Source organism: Asparagus officinalis, chromosome 6, assembly GCF_001876935.1.
Source record: "Asparagus officinalis chromosome 6, Aspof.V1, whole genome shotgun sequence".
NCBI classification, from domain to species: domain Eukaryota; kingdom Viridiplantae; phylum Streptophyta; class Magnoliopsida; order Asparagales; family Asparagaceae; genus Asparagus; species Asparagus officinalis.
Window position 1 is genome coordinate 61484924 of NC_033799.1, and position 14815 is coordinate 61499738.

The window sequence follows — 14815 nt, forward strand, 5'->3', positions numbered from 1 at the left end:
CTTTGCGCTCTTTGCCTTATTTTATTGTAATAGCCCCAAATAGCCTTAGTGGTGCCTCACTGCTATGCAACATAATCCGCTGTGATAACCTTGATTTTTTAATAGGAGAACATTCGAATTCCTTTGATCGACGAGTAACATTGTTGCACGGATTGTGGGATCTTCAATGATGTTTGCGAAACTCGATATTATTATTAGGTTAGTACAAAAGAATCTATTAGAGCAAAGTCGATTACTAAGTGAACTTGAAGCAAGTCGAAGTGGACTTTACTCTGATTATGCATTGTGATTTCAACCTTGGGTTCGGGCTCAGAATCGTCGGCATCTACCTCTTGCTCTATTTCTAGTTTAGGCTTTTGTTCAAGTTTCAACTTAGGCTATGGCTTAGGTTCTATCACTTGATTTGCTTCTATTTTGACTCCAGTTCATGCTCATGACTTCTCTTAATGAGAATTCTCTTCTCGATCAATCTATCTAAACTCTTTTTTTATCTGATTGATTTTAAGGAAGATTTTCTTGAGTAAAATTCAAGTGTAATGAACTTGCTCTAATACTAATTGATAGGGGTCGAAATGAAAGGAGTCTAATCTAAACTTGATCTAGCTATAATGGGGGATTGTTTGAATTCTTTCGAATGTAATTTGAGATCACTAGGTGGTAAGAGGAGTTTTGATTGGTCTTCGAAGAAAGTTGAAGGACTTTCTTTGGTCTAGACTGATGGCTGAAAGAAAGATTGGAGTTTGGAGATGGTTTTGGCAAAGTTTTTCGTGGCAGTAGGATGTAAGAAACAATCAATAGAGTGAATAGAGTGAACGAGTGTGCTGCTTGAAATGGGAGGTGGATTATTTGTGATAGAGAAACAAAGAACAAGGATAGATAGATTTTGGCTTCACGTCTAGCAACTCACGTGCTTGAAAGAGAGGTTTCTGAAACTCAGATATTTTAATTTATCAATGTCTATCTCTTATCTCTAGAAGAATACATGTTATTTACAGGAAACCTAGTGATAAAAATAATTCTCAATCCTTACAATAAATCACAACTATGAAAAAAAAACAACTTCACAAACAAAATAATCAACTAACTAAATATCTAACCCAAATATTAAGTGTAAATCCAACTGCATTATTCTAATCCTAACTAGGTTCTTTAATCTCAACCACAACAGTTGTGATCATATAAGTTGTCCTGCATCTAAGAGCTTTGCTATTTTTATCTTGATTCACTTTTCACTTTTTCTTTTATCCAACCTAAGAAGCAGCTTGCATATCCTAGTACATTTATGCATGTGCTTGCGGACAAGTAGTTTTTCAATTTTTATCTTCATTGTATTTAATTATGTTGTTCTTTATGACAATTCCATCCAACTTATGTGTTTGTTAGTGCGTATTTCTTTGTGTATCCCTTGGAAATTGATTTTTATATAGTTGCGATATTGCATATGCATGCATGCACACAAAAGTGTTCCCAATTCCCTGAGATTGATGAAATTCACTTCATTCGGTTTGTTTTCTATTATTAGCCTCGTGGTTCGTCCTCAATTTGTTTTCACTTAAGCAATCATACACCTTTGCTCAATTGTTCTTGATGACAATTCCATCTAACTTATGTGTTTGCTAGAGTGTATTTATTTGTATCCCTAGGAAATTGATTTTTATGTAGTTGCGATATTGTATATGCATGCGCCCAATCCCCTGAGACTGATGAAATTCACTTGGTTCGGTTGATTTTCTATTACTAGCCTTGTGATTTGCCCTCTATTCGCTTTCACTTAAGCAATCATACATCTCTGCTCAATTGTTCAAGAATTGTGCTACTACTTTACTGGTCCTAGAATTGGCTTTCCATTTATGAAAATGTGAAAACTTTATGCAAAGGCAACATCGTCACATAGTTACTTCTTATACAATGACAGAGTTCGAGGGATAAACGTTTTATTTCATGAATGCATTAAGTGTTGCAAATGATTAAAAACTTGTACGGGAATGTAATAAAGCTGTATAATGGTTCTCTCCCCATTCCCTCCCACTTACCCTTCTTGTCTTTGTATGTGTATGTATTGAAATCTGTGGGCTAGGATGCGGTGAGGAAGTAAAACAAAGTTTGTTAGTCTCAAGAAAGAACCATCATCCACCACCACCTAAAATAAGGAGAAAAACGAAATACTAAAAAAGATACCTCAATTGTATTGTCTAACAATGTTTTCTTGGTCAAGGGGAACGTTGTATACTTTTTCTTTGGTAAATGAAATTTTCATTAATCAAACTAAGCATTTAATTACATTTAACCTAGCCATACCCAAGAATCACTAGCACGACTTACAAGTTTTCAATCCAAAAATGAAATTTAGGGGACTTTGTACATTTATATACCCTCTTAGGCTATTTCGGGCTATTGCGGCAAAATAGCGGCAAATAGCGCACGGTCAAATAGCTGCCAAATATAAATATATTTAAATATTCTAAATAATAAGAAAAATCATATAAAAATCTAAAAATTCTATAAATGCATACGTGATGTCTAAACATGAAATAGATGTGTAATAATTACATAATATTAACTAAGTACTATAATTATAAAGATTAAAGAATGAAAAAACGTACCTATTTATCCAAAAGACTGTTATTTGTCTCATTTCTTTAACTTTCAAGTCTCTAATATAAAAATGTTCAACAATAAAAAAAACATTGATTAGTAACATCATCATCATATTAACTACTAGAAAGTTGACCTAAAATTACCATGGGATGCCGGTGAGATCATGAACTCCGTCCATCATCCAAATCAACAAATCCTGGAATGTGGAATACCAAGACCTATCCAGACTCCAGTCACTGGGCACCTTGAGTCCACTATCGGATCCAGTAACCCAGCTCAAACCGACCCCGTATCAGCGCTCTTTAGCTCGTCATCCTGGAGGACCTCCGAACCGCCAAAATCTAACTCCGACGGTTCCTTCACCGGTGAGGTATCAGATCCGCCGGTCGAACTGAACTCCAACGCGGTTTTAGATCCCGTATCGGGTTTCAGGGTTCGGGACCAGGGGATCCAAGAGAAGGATCAGAATGGCGAGAGATTGCTAGGGTTTGGGTTTCTCGATGGTTGATGGCCGCCTAAGGGGACGGGAGAATGGAGAGGAGGAAGACGATTAGGGGTTTGAATGGCGAGAGCGGGGGAGAGAGGACGACGGCGGTTCCGGGGGAAGAGTGGCGATGGGGCTCATGAGGATGGCGGCGGAGTTTCCCACTAAGAAATTTTGGAAGTCGCTGGAGCAATCGGGAGGCGACTAGGGTTCTGGAGTGGGAGAGAAGCAATCGTCGTGGGAGAGGGTTTAATTGTAACAAGTCGGGTTCGGGTTCGGGTCGGGTTCAGGGAGAAAAAAATCATATAGGTGCGGTTTAGCGGGTTTAACCGCTTTTAAGCGCTAATAAGCGCTTTTACGCGCTATTCGAATGAATAGCGGATTTTCTCGCTTAAGTAAGCCGCAAAACCCCTACGCGTAGCGCTAAGGGCCGCGACAGCTATTCGCGCCGCTATAGCCCCGCTATTCGACGCTATTTACAATGTTGAACGTACGTATTAACATTTTTAAATATAGTATTAACATTCATTGCGATGCTAAAACTTCCTAGTATTCCTCTCAGTCTATACGTGATAAACTGCTGTAGCTAGGGACATCCTCAAAGTTCTCTTCTTCCATGCCCAATTACGAAAATTACAAACATTGCTATGAAGAACCCCTAAATGCACTACTATATACCGTCTCAACAAACTTCCCTTCACTGCTAGCCACAAGATGAACTAATGTCTAGGCGCAGTAAATCTCTCCCATATTGTAGATGACCAATGAATCAGAGGGTAGTTACAGAATAAATCTCTTAGCAAGCATAGTTACAGAAAGCCTTAGGCGATCTAGGCGATGGACCAGACCAGACACCTAGAGCGTAGGTGGGGGGAGGGGGGCTAGGTGGTTTTCCTATTTTTAATTTTTTAATTACAATTATTGACAAAAAATACCAGTGTGGTGGTGGAGGTTTTGCTTAAGGTCTGAGGAGATAGAGGAGGTGTTCATGGTTGGAGGATAGAGGAGTTTGCAGGAGGTTGGAGAATGTGGAGGCTGCAATGAAGGAAATCACGATCAAGGCCTAAAGGGTGCAGTCCACGTAAGCAGCTCACACTCTCCTTGACGCTCCTATTGCCTAGGTGGATAGTCTAGGCACTAAGCGCTAGGTGGGCGACGTAAGTACTGCCTTGGAATCGGTTGCCTGGGCAGGCTAGATGGAAGCTTTTTAAAACACTAAGCAAGACTGAAATTCAAAAAGTTTCATCTTTAATCCGCTTAGCCATATTCTGGGTAATATACTGTTGTTTAGGCCATTTACTCCTAGTCCAATCCCTCACCTTGAATAAGCTTCTCCAGAAGCAAGAATTAGATGGCCTAGAGATCACATTCCAACAGATTTATGCTTCAAATAGTGGCTATGAAGTCATTTAATCCACAACATATCCTTCTTTAAGTGAACAGCCCATAAGATTTTAAGCACTGAAACCATGTTCCAATTCCCAGTATGAAATAAACCCTGATTCTTAAGCATGTACATAGTCTCCCGCTGACGCAAGATGAGCTTTATGCTCACCTTCCCTCTCACCCCATATGAATCTAGAGCATGGAGCATCAATCATGTGTAGTCTGATTTGGTAGCGAGCATATAGTAGTCCAATAAACATGCATACGGAACAAAACTGACTTAACCAATTCTATGCTGCTTGCATAGGATAGTTTGAAAGATCCTCACAACTTTAGTTTTGATTCTCTCTTACCAACTCCTGACAGTGTTTATGCGCCACTTTTACATCAGACATCGGGACCCCAAAATACTTCACAAGAAGGGTACCTTCTTCATAACCAGTAGCTAGCATAATTTGAGCCTTAAACTCCTTGGAAACCCCAGAGATAAAAATGATACTCTTTGATTTATTCACCTCAAGTCCAGACATAACAGGGAATTGATCAATTTTCGTCTGAAGGGCCAACAAATAAACCTTTTCAGCTTTAACAAATAACAGGAGATCATCCGCAAATATTAAATGAATGAGCTTAAGAGGAGCACACTTAGGATGAAATTTAAAGGCTTTGTCCTCCCTCAAGTCCATCAAACCTCTAGAGAGACATTCCATACAAAAGACATAAAGATAAGGGGATAGTGGATCCCCCTCTCTAAGCGTCCTTTTCCCTTCAAAATAATCATGCATAACTCCATTAAGTAGAATAGAGTTTTTAGAAGTAATCACACATTCCATAACCCAAGCAATATCTCTCTCAGGGAACCCTAGATGAACAAGCATGCTTCTCAAAAACCTCCAATCCTCAGTGTTATATGCCTTTCTAATATCAACCTTCAACATATCCCTGGGAAAATACCTTTCTTCCGTAGTGCTTAACAAGATCATGCCTCCATGAGGATATCGCTAACGATAGATCTTCCTTTAACAAAAGCAACTTGAATATCACCAATCAAGCAAGGCAGAATTTTTTGCAATTTACTTGGAGATCACTTTGTATAGGGTACTATAACAAGAAATAGGTCTAAAGTCTGAAACCCTTGTTGGATTTGAGACTTTAGGAATCCAAGTTAAAGATGTAGCATTCATACCTCTATGAAGCTTCCCAGTATTGAAGAATTGTTTAACTGCAACCTTGAAATCAGCACCATCGACTCCCCAAGCCTTCTTATAGAAGCCAGAAGAGAAACCATCAAGGCCAAGGGCTTTTGAATCAGGAACAGATGCTAAAGCCATTTCAATCTCTTAATCAGTGACAGGGTAGCACGACTCATTCCTCTGATCATCTGTCGAGAATGCTTCCCTTTTCAAAACCAAAGGATCAAATTCAGTCACCCAATTAACACTGATCCCCATCAGATTCTGATAGAAGTGAAGAATTTTCATAATAATAAGAGCACTACTAACAATCTTCCTCCCAGTATGTCATATCATCATAAAGGCACTACACTTTTGATTGATGTCTACTATATCTCATGAAAGAATGGAAGAAAAATGAATTGATATCTCTCTTTGTGAGCTAATCTAATCTGGATTTCTGCCTGATAATACTCATCTCTGCATTCGCCAAAGTCAAATAGCTATTCAAACAGGTCCTCTCTTTAGAAATAAGCTCCTGATTAGTTGATGCATGTTGTAAAAGAATTCGTACCTCCTCTAATTGATCCCTACTTCTTTGCACTCTATGAGTGATATGGCCAAAGTCCAATTTATTAAACTCCTTCAAAGAAGCCTTCACTTTCCTCTGTTTACTCAAGAAGTTCCCCATAACTGATAATGAAGAATCCTCTAGCCATAAACTTTGTACTACATTAAGAAAATTAACATGATCTTCCTACACAGAAAAGAAACAAAATGGTTACTGGCCATAAAAAACATCCTTAAAGATAGTAATGGAAGCAGGAGGATGATCAGAAATTGTAGCAGTTAAGAAATCTACTTGCTATGCCTCAATTTCATAACCATTGATCATTTTTTGAAAACTTTATTAATTCTGAACCATACTCTGCGTGGATCATCTTATTTGTTAGGCCAAGTGTACTAACACCCAAGGCTTTTCATATGAACCAGACCAAGAGATTCCACCATGTCTGTTGATCTACTTACTTTATCATCAACTTCTCAGCTTGGGACACTGACATTATTAAAATCTCCCATCAACATCCCAGGCTCATTTAACACTGCAACAACACAATTGGGACACTGACATTATTAATTCTGAACCATACACCACTGACATTTGGAAATCAATAACGTCAACTATGTCCTTCACCTGACAATGAATCTCTTGAATACTATTATGGATAACTGAAAATGACAAAATCTTAGGGTCCCAGAACAACTAAATCCTCTCGTTGACAGCATCAAGGTAATTGTTAACTCATCTTTAACCATCTATCAACTATGGCTTTAGCCTTTACTTTCTTTATTCTCGTTTCTAGTAAAGCAAAAAGAGAACATTTACTCTTATGTGCAAATCTCTAACCAATTTTTGTTTTAAGGGCTTATTAAGACCCCTAACATACTATATGTTCTCTTCGCTGTATACTTTGCATGTCAAGGTATTTGCACCATGTTCAGTATATTAGGAAGTCATTGCTGAAACACTTGAACTTTAGTAATAATGATCCATTATCTAGTTTCATATATCTAGATTAGCCATTGAGCGTATAGTCTTATGCAATGTGCTTAATATTGTTTCTCTTCTCATCGCTTACACAGGTGAGGAAAATGGCTCTTTTTGCTGCAAACGCAGCTCTTAGGGAGGCAACTGAATTGACCCTAAAACTTAGGTAAGTTCTCCATTATGTTTTAAAGTTGCTTTGGCTCTTTGGCTGCAATTCGATATTTTCTCGTTTATCAATGACTATTGTGATTTAATGACTAGAGCAGACCTGACTTTATACTGCACAGTTTGGATTTGATTGCAAAACATTCATTCTTCCACCCATCTGTACTGCAAATATCTTTTTCTTTTCCTTAGAATGTAAAATTGACCGTGCAGTGTAGGACTGTAGGGATCATATGATATAGATATCAAATATTCATGTTCCTTATCTGAAAATATATTGTATGCGAGCAACTTTTGTGTGGTTAATCGTTATTTACAGTTATTATCCTATCTTTTCTCTTCCGTAGTTTGGTAATAATAGTGGAAATTGTTCGCCTAAGTACATTTGTATCATAATTTAAAAGATCGCAAATGAATATTGATGGGTTTCTTCTCATCACTTCAATCTCTATCCTTGCAGTAGCCAGAATTAACAATTTTTGACATTTCAACCCGAACATGTTATTGATGCATCGTTGGTTTGTTTAAAAAGGACTTGATACTTCAAGCGTATGAGCGAAGTATTGTTTACTGGTGATACAGTATTTTGGAATCTTAGTTCTACAGGAATCCTTGTGTACAGGATTAGTGTGGTATGCGTGTTAAAATATTACCTTAGATCTTGATATAATATGATTCTAGACCTTTTTAGTGAAATTTATTTCTTGAATTTATATAACTTGTAAGTTTCTCATGATTTGTACCCCAGGATGAATCTTCTTGAACCTAATCTATGTTGGTTGGGCGTCATTCAAAGGCAAATATAGGTATAGTTATATTTATTATTGGTTTCTTTCGGTGGAGACCGAGATGTAGATATTTTCAAATTTAAAACTCAATATCGTGACTTGCAAAATTGAATGACTGCTTTCTTCGTATGAATATTAGTTGGGTACTTGTCAACTACTAAAGAATAAAACAAATAACCTTATGTAAAATGAGTTACATACTTAATTTCAAACTTTCTCATGTGAAAATGTTAACATTATGTGATCACATCATGTATACTTTACATGCATCCAGCTTTCTGCATATTTTAATGTCTATTTGGATAGTTTGGCCAACATTTATCAGAAAATGATAACAGAGTCTATGCGTATTGAATTATTCATATTATCTCCACCTCGTTGAGGAGCCTTGTGTCATTATGCACTTGTGAGTTCTTACATATAGACTCATGCTGGTTATTCTTTGGACTAAAGAATAAGCCAACTTGGCATCTTGAATCACATAGATAAGAGTGTATGCGGTCAATGTTTGACTTAAGACACAAAATATTGAGTTTCTGCCATAACACACAAAATAGTCAATTTCAATCCAAAAACAGTCCAAAAAATGGAGTTTTTATCATAATTCATAAACTCAAATCAACTTCAGTTAAATTGTAAATTTTAATCTAAATTTTAAATTTAATGAAAAATTTCGAGTTATCTTCATAGTTTATAGAGAACTTATCAATGTAGTAATACAATTCAATGTTAATTCAGATTCCTCTTCTTCTTCACCTTCTCCTTCTCATTCTTTCCTTGATCAAGATTTGAGAAGACAGTGATTAAAGAAGAGAGATGAAAAGAGAGACGGGGAGAGAGAGAGAGAGAGAGAATAGAGAGAGAAAAATGGAGTGGGGGAGAAATAGAGAGGAGAGGGAGGGGAAGAAATAGAGATAGGTAAGAGATTGAGAAGAAAGAAAGAGACATCATCCCTTTGATTAGGGCTTTGAGGGAGAGCTCCAACGCAGGCGATGAGGAAGGAAACTACAGAAGAAAGCTTCGAGGGAGAAGAAGACAGTAGGGGAGAGTTTTAACTTTCAAGAGAGCTTCAACTAGGGTTTTGGAGGGAACAGAGAGTTGGGGTTTTAAGGTGGGAGGAGAGAACGGAGAGGATGGAAATTGGGATCGATTAGGGATGAGGCACTGGAATGGGGTTTGGGGGCTTTTGTTCAAGTCCTTAGCGAGTTCAGATTTGGTTTGGGAACCCAAACAGATCACTTGCAATCAATTTAAAAAAGAGCAAATTCAGCCGCTATTCACAAGTCGATATAACGCTCGATATGATCGATATATCCTGATATATTGGACAAAAATTTTCAAAATCGAAAAATGACATGAATTCATAAATATCATTGCAGCATCCTGTTAACTTCGATATATAAGCCATAATAGCAATATTGCGGCCGATATTTAATACAATGGTGATGTCCGAGGTGATCATCAATAGCTTGTCCTAAAATTAGTTTTTGTATGACATAAGTGATATTGAACTTTGCCACCTAGCAGTTTGACCTAAAAGAACTAGCTTTTCGAAGAATACTCAGGTCCATGTGCGTAGGAAGCACTAATGGACGTAGGAAGCACTATTGGATAAGACAATAGGTAGTGTCTAATGCGTTGAGTAGCTCAAAGCAAAGCGAGACAACTCTTCTCTAATGGAATGGCTACACCACCAAAGTACGAGTAACGTTCCATAATTAGCCTAATTTAATCACGTCTTTGTTTTTGTTTCATTCACTTGGAAGTTTTAATAATGACTGAATCAACGGGTCTATGCATTTGAGAAACAATACCGGATAAGACAATAGGTAGTGTCTAAAATGTTGAGTAGGTCAAAACAAAGTGAGGCATGTCTTCTCTAATGGAATGGCTACACCATCATAGTGCTAGTAGTGTCCCGCAATTAGCCCAATTTAGTCATGTCTTTATTTTTGTTTCAGTCACTTGGAAGTTTTAATAATGACTATTTAGTTCTGATTCCTCGGTTGAATTTTGCTTTTGTTGAATCCACTTAATATGTTTATGGATTATGTATATGTCTATTATGTTTAGACAAAATAATTGAGACGAACTATCATTTGTATGAAAGTGTTTAGAGTTGGTCAAGAATATATGATACAAGACTAGTCCTCATTCTTATATGGAGTATAGTATAATGTCTGAATGCTCAAGCTCGTTAAAAACTTTCTCTTCCTCTGTTATCATTTGTTCAAAAGTGTTTGGAGCTGGTCAAGAATATATAATACAAGACCGCTTCCTCATTCCGTGCTCATTAAAATCCTTCTCTTCCTCAACAATTTTAGACTTCGCTCTGAATAAAGAGTGGAGATTCAAACTCCACCTTCATTATCTATTTTATTAGAAAGAAATGAAAAGGAAAGAAAAAAATTTAAAAAAAGTTGAAACTAGTGTGATTTTCCATATTCTTTCGGTTAATTTGGAAAGTTAGGTCTTTACCTATAAATTAAATTGTCATGATAACTTTTTTTCTCGATCTTGTTTTATGATTTAATGTAGTTATGTAATCCGTGCATTTTAGTCTCTAAATGTTAGATCTGCATAATCTAATTGTTTGCTTTATTTATGCATTAAGTTCACGGGGATCCAACCGTCATTTTCAATAAAAGCTTTAATGGATATTATGCAACCAACATCTTTGTTTCCAAGGACGTATCTAAGTAATGTGTTTTGGGATCACATGCCCGTGTAGATTTTTTATTTTTTTAAACGATGGCTTCAAGTTTAACCAGTGCCCCATTCAATTTTGATTAGTGCCCCCAATTTATTGGAACTTTAGCCAAATTTATTTCAACCCGAACTGTTACAACCTATATTTATTTCATAAATCCAAAAGAACCTAATTAATTTTAGCCCAATATTTTAGATGATTAAACTCATTCCAGATTCCTCTCTTTTCTTAATTTTGAACCTATACTTCTCAAATAATCAATTTCTACCCCAATTCCTCGCCAAAAGGCACATCCCTGATCAAAACACCCCAGCAATTCCTTCTTCACCTCGTGCTCGCCTTTGTGGCCTTCACAGCTCCTTGACCTTGTGCTGTATGATCCTTAGATTTTGTAGTTTCGTTTCTATGAAAGATAACTTTGGGATTACATAGTTCATGTATTTAGTACAAACATAAAAAATATGCTTTAATTTGGGTTTCTAAAGGATTATCGCTTTGTTCTTTTTGCAAGAGAAGCAACATTATATCTCTAAAAATGAATGATTAGTTTGTAGCTGAAGAATAGTGAAGATGCAAAGTTCAGCAAGTTGCATGTTTAATAGCATATATGCTTGTGAAGTTAGCTTCAATATTACAAGTTGCAATTGCAACCATAGAAAGAACTTTCTTAGTAGCAAAATTAATAAGCAATCATATGAGAAATGAATGGTTGAATGACCGTTTAATTACATGTATTGATAAAGGCATATTTGATGGTGTAGAAAATGATAAATCATATAGAAGTACCAAAAAATGAGACCACGTAGAGAGCAATTATGAAAGGTTTTTATTCTATGTTACCTCGACATATCTATTAGGGCTTCGTACCCGTGTTCGACATGTTTCGTGTATGGGTACATACCTAAATGGTAGGGACATCGCCATAGTTCTGATTGGGTTTGAAGGAAGAGGATGGGGGCTGATTATTTGAGTAAGACAATGAAGAAAGGGGATTTTGGTGTTAGAGAGAGTATTTTGTCTTTTGTGTAGGATAGGGGTTCACGGGGCTACCCTTTCTTTTAGCTTGTAGCTTTTGAATACTTAATTGTTGATGATGTCATATTCCCATGTGACCGAGCATATGGGAACCAAATTGCTATCTGATGGTTTAGAGGATTTGATTATTTGTCTTATGTGGAAGAGAGGAATCACATTCTTTGATTTCTTGATTTGTAGATAATTTTCTTTCTTTTATCTTGATATATATTAGAGGAGACACAAGACCTTTGTAGGCTATTTGTAAAATAGATTGAAACTTTGTGAAAGGAAAAAATATTCATAATAAGCATAGTATCTTTAACTACTAAATTTGTAATTATAGCGTATCTCATAAATATTTTTTTATATTCCGTCATGTTCCCGTATCTTACTTTTTTTTAAATTTGTCGTGCCTTGTAAACGTACCCTAACCCACACTCATACTAATGTTTAAAAAAACTCGTTATAACCCGTTTTATAACTTAACAGTTTTCATTTAACCCTGAATTTGTTTAACCTAGAAAAAACACGTTATAGTGCGTTAAATGTGTGTTACGTTATATGACCAGATAACATGAGTTTTTAGGTTAATTTGCATCTCTAATTAGGACGCATTGATGCACCTCTACCGTCCAAAGCATTTAAATCCTATCCTATTTGGTCCCTATCACTCTATTCTCTTTTTGTGAGTATGCGATCTCTTTGCCTCCTCCAACCCAAGCCCTAGTTCTCTGCCTCCTCTGAAACTCCTCTGGCAATTGGCGGCTTTTGTGACTCCGGTCTGGTGAGATAAAATTTTTATTTACAGTTATGTATCGGACATCTTAGTTTATATCCTTTAAATAAATGGTGATTCTGAAATTGCCTTCTAAATTTTAATATTTTATATTGTCAATTCACCATAAGTGATATCAAACTTGGTGCTCCATTTCTTTATCCTTCAACATAATTTTTTAAGATCTGACATAGAATTAGAGTACCGAAATTAATTAGTGGGTTACTTGCGTCGGTTAGATAATGACTTGTAGTTATTACTTGATTTTGATTAGTTTTTACTTTTCAATTGTTAGTTAATACTAGAGTTTGTGAAATTAAGTTTGCACGCATTCTTTGTATATGCAAACTTTCTTACTGTTAGTACATAATCATGTTTAGCTTGGTTGATGTAGTGACTTGATTAGGTATTATAGTATTTTTGTGAAGTTAAGAACTCGAGAGTTGAAACTGTTTAGACTTGTTTTTATTGCGCTAAACTTGACGACATTAACGTATTTGATCATTTGATGTTGCTTTTTGGAATAGTGGTTAGTCATATATGACTAACTTTTGTTAAGAAATTGTGATACTATATTATTATTTGATAATTGTGATGTTATGTTTAAAAAGTTCGATGATTCTAAGTATTAAAATTATTATAAATTGTTAGTATTTATAAAATATCTAAATAATTAATAAATAATGTAACCTACATTATGCGTTACATTTTTTTGCGTTTTTTCCTTAACCCTTAACAGAAGGCCAATCATTACATAACCCTTTTTCGTTATTTTTAACATTGACCCATACCTATGCAGCTTAGCTTATATTGATCAACGTAGTATTTTTTTTTGTTTTGTTTTTGTGATGAAAATGTAAATGATCATGTAACAGTATGAAAATGATAATGAAAATTTATCGTTTGTGGTTTTTGTGATTATCTTATGAATAAGTTTTCCTATTATAGGAGTTTCATTGCATAAGTTATTAATTTATATGAATAATGGTATATGTGCTCCAAAAGGAAAATTTCTGGATCCATACTTGGTTGTTTCAACAAAGAGATTGTAGTAGAATCGGGTATGCTTTTATGAATTAGGCCACTGCAGAAGCCTACGCACGATTGTTGATTTCTTGCCACCAAGTAATCCACATGTATAAAACACTAATGGACATTGCACATGCCTTTTGCCCACTGCTCAAATAGAGAAGCTCATGTTTTATTTATTTATTTATTTTATTTTATTTATTTATGTTATTTGGTTGGGGGGGGGGGGTGTTTGGAAGGAGGGGCGGGGGATGCAGGTACTGCAAAAAGGAAATAAACAAAATCACTGATTAGATTGTCAAAGACATAAGGATCATGCACATGGACTATGAGAAAGATTGATTCCCAATACGTTAGGTTTAGTGTGTTTAATTTTTGGGGTGGCTAAAGGTTGGGCATTGTTTCTTTTCTTGCTGCACAACTTATGGTTACAACTTCCACTTCTTGATCCAGCAGCATCTTCATTGTCCTACTAGTAGTATGAAGTACACTTCATACAGTCCTATCATTGGTATGATAGGAGTTTGTGACATATATGTTGAGTTTGTGACCTAGTATGTTTAGTAGTATGAGTCCCCTATGGTGAGTAAAAGTTTGTAAGATCTGAAAGTCAAAGAGTCCTATTTTGATTAAGAGTTTGTAATTACAGATCTAGATAGAGTTTTGTTTTGATTAGGATTTTTATGGAAACTTCATAAGAGAATTATATTTGAATAGCAAGTCATATTATTATAATATCTCTATAATAATTATCATGATGGCAATGCATGTAGCGAAGAATTTTTAAACTGCAAAGATGGAGCACTACAAGTGGGGAATGATTTAAAGCTATGGTTGACTATCAATTTCCAAAGCGATCGACGTGATGATTTGGATGGAACAAGAAAAGAAGAAAGCAGAAAATACTATTGCAGGAAATTAAAACAAAAGACATCCTTCCACGGAGGAAAAACAATGCTCTACTCCTAAATTTGCTTTGCAGCTAACTTGATTTTATAGAATACAATTAACTCCTTAAATAGAGATTAACTCAATCAGAATAGCATATAGTTGAGAGTTATTATAAGAATGTAACCTGCTATCCAAATAGAATTCTCTTGTAGAGTTTCTATTTTAAATACTCTTCAAATATGATTAGGACT

The 14815-nt window shown here is 35.8% G+C and overlaps 1 protein-coding gene across 1 annotated transcript in view; it reads left to right on the forward strand.

Moving 5' to 3' along the window:
• The window catches only part of LOC109846237 (lysine-specific demethylase JMJ25-like), a 40543-nt gene extending 25739 nt beyond the window's left edge, over window positions 1–14804 (forward strand). The window contains exons 13-14 of the mRNA XM_020415461.1: window positions 7285–7355; window positions 14447–14804. Of these exons, the coding sequence (XP_020271050.1) occupies window positions 7285–7355; window positions 14447–14642 (267 nt within the window). The 3' untranslated portion in view covers window positions 14643–14804. The remainder of the gene's footprint in view (window positions 1–7284; window positions 7356–14446) is intronic.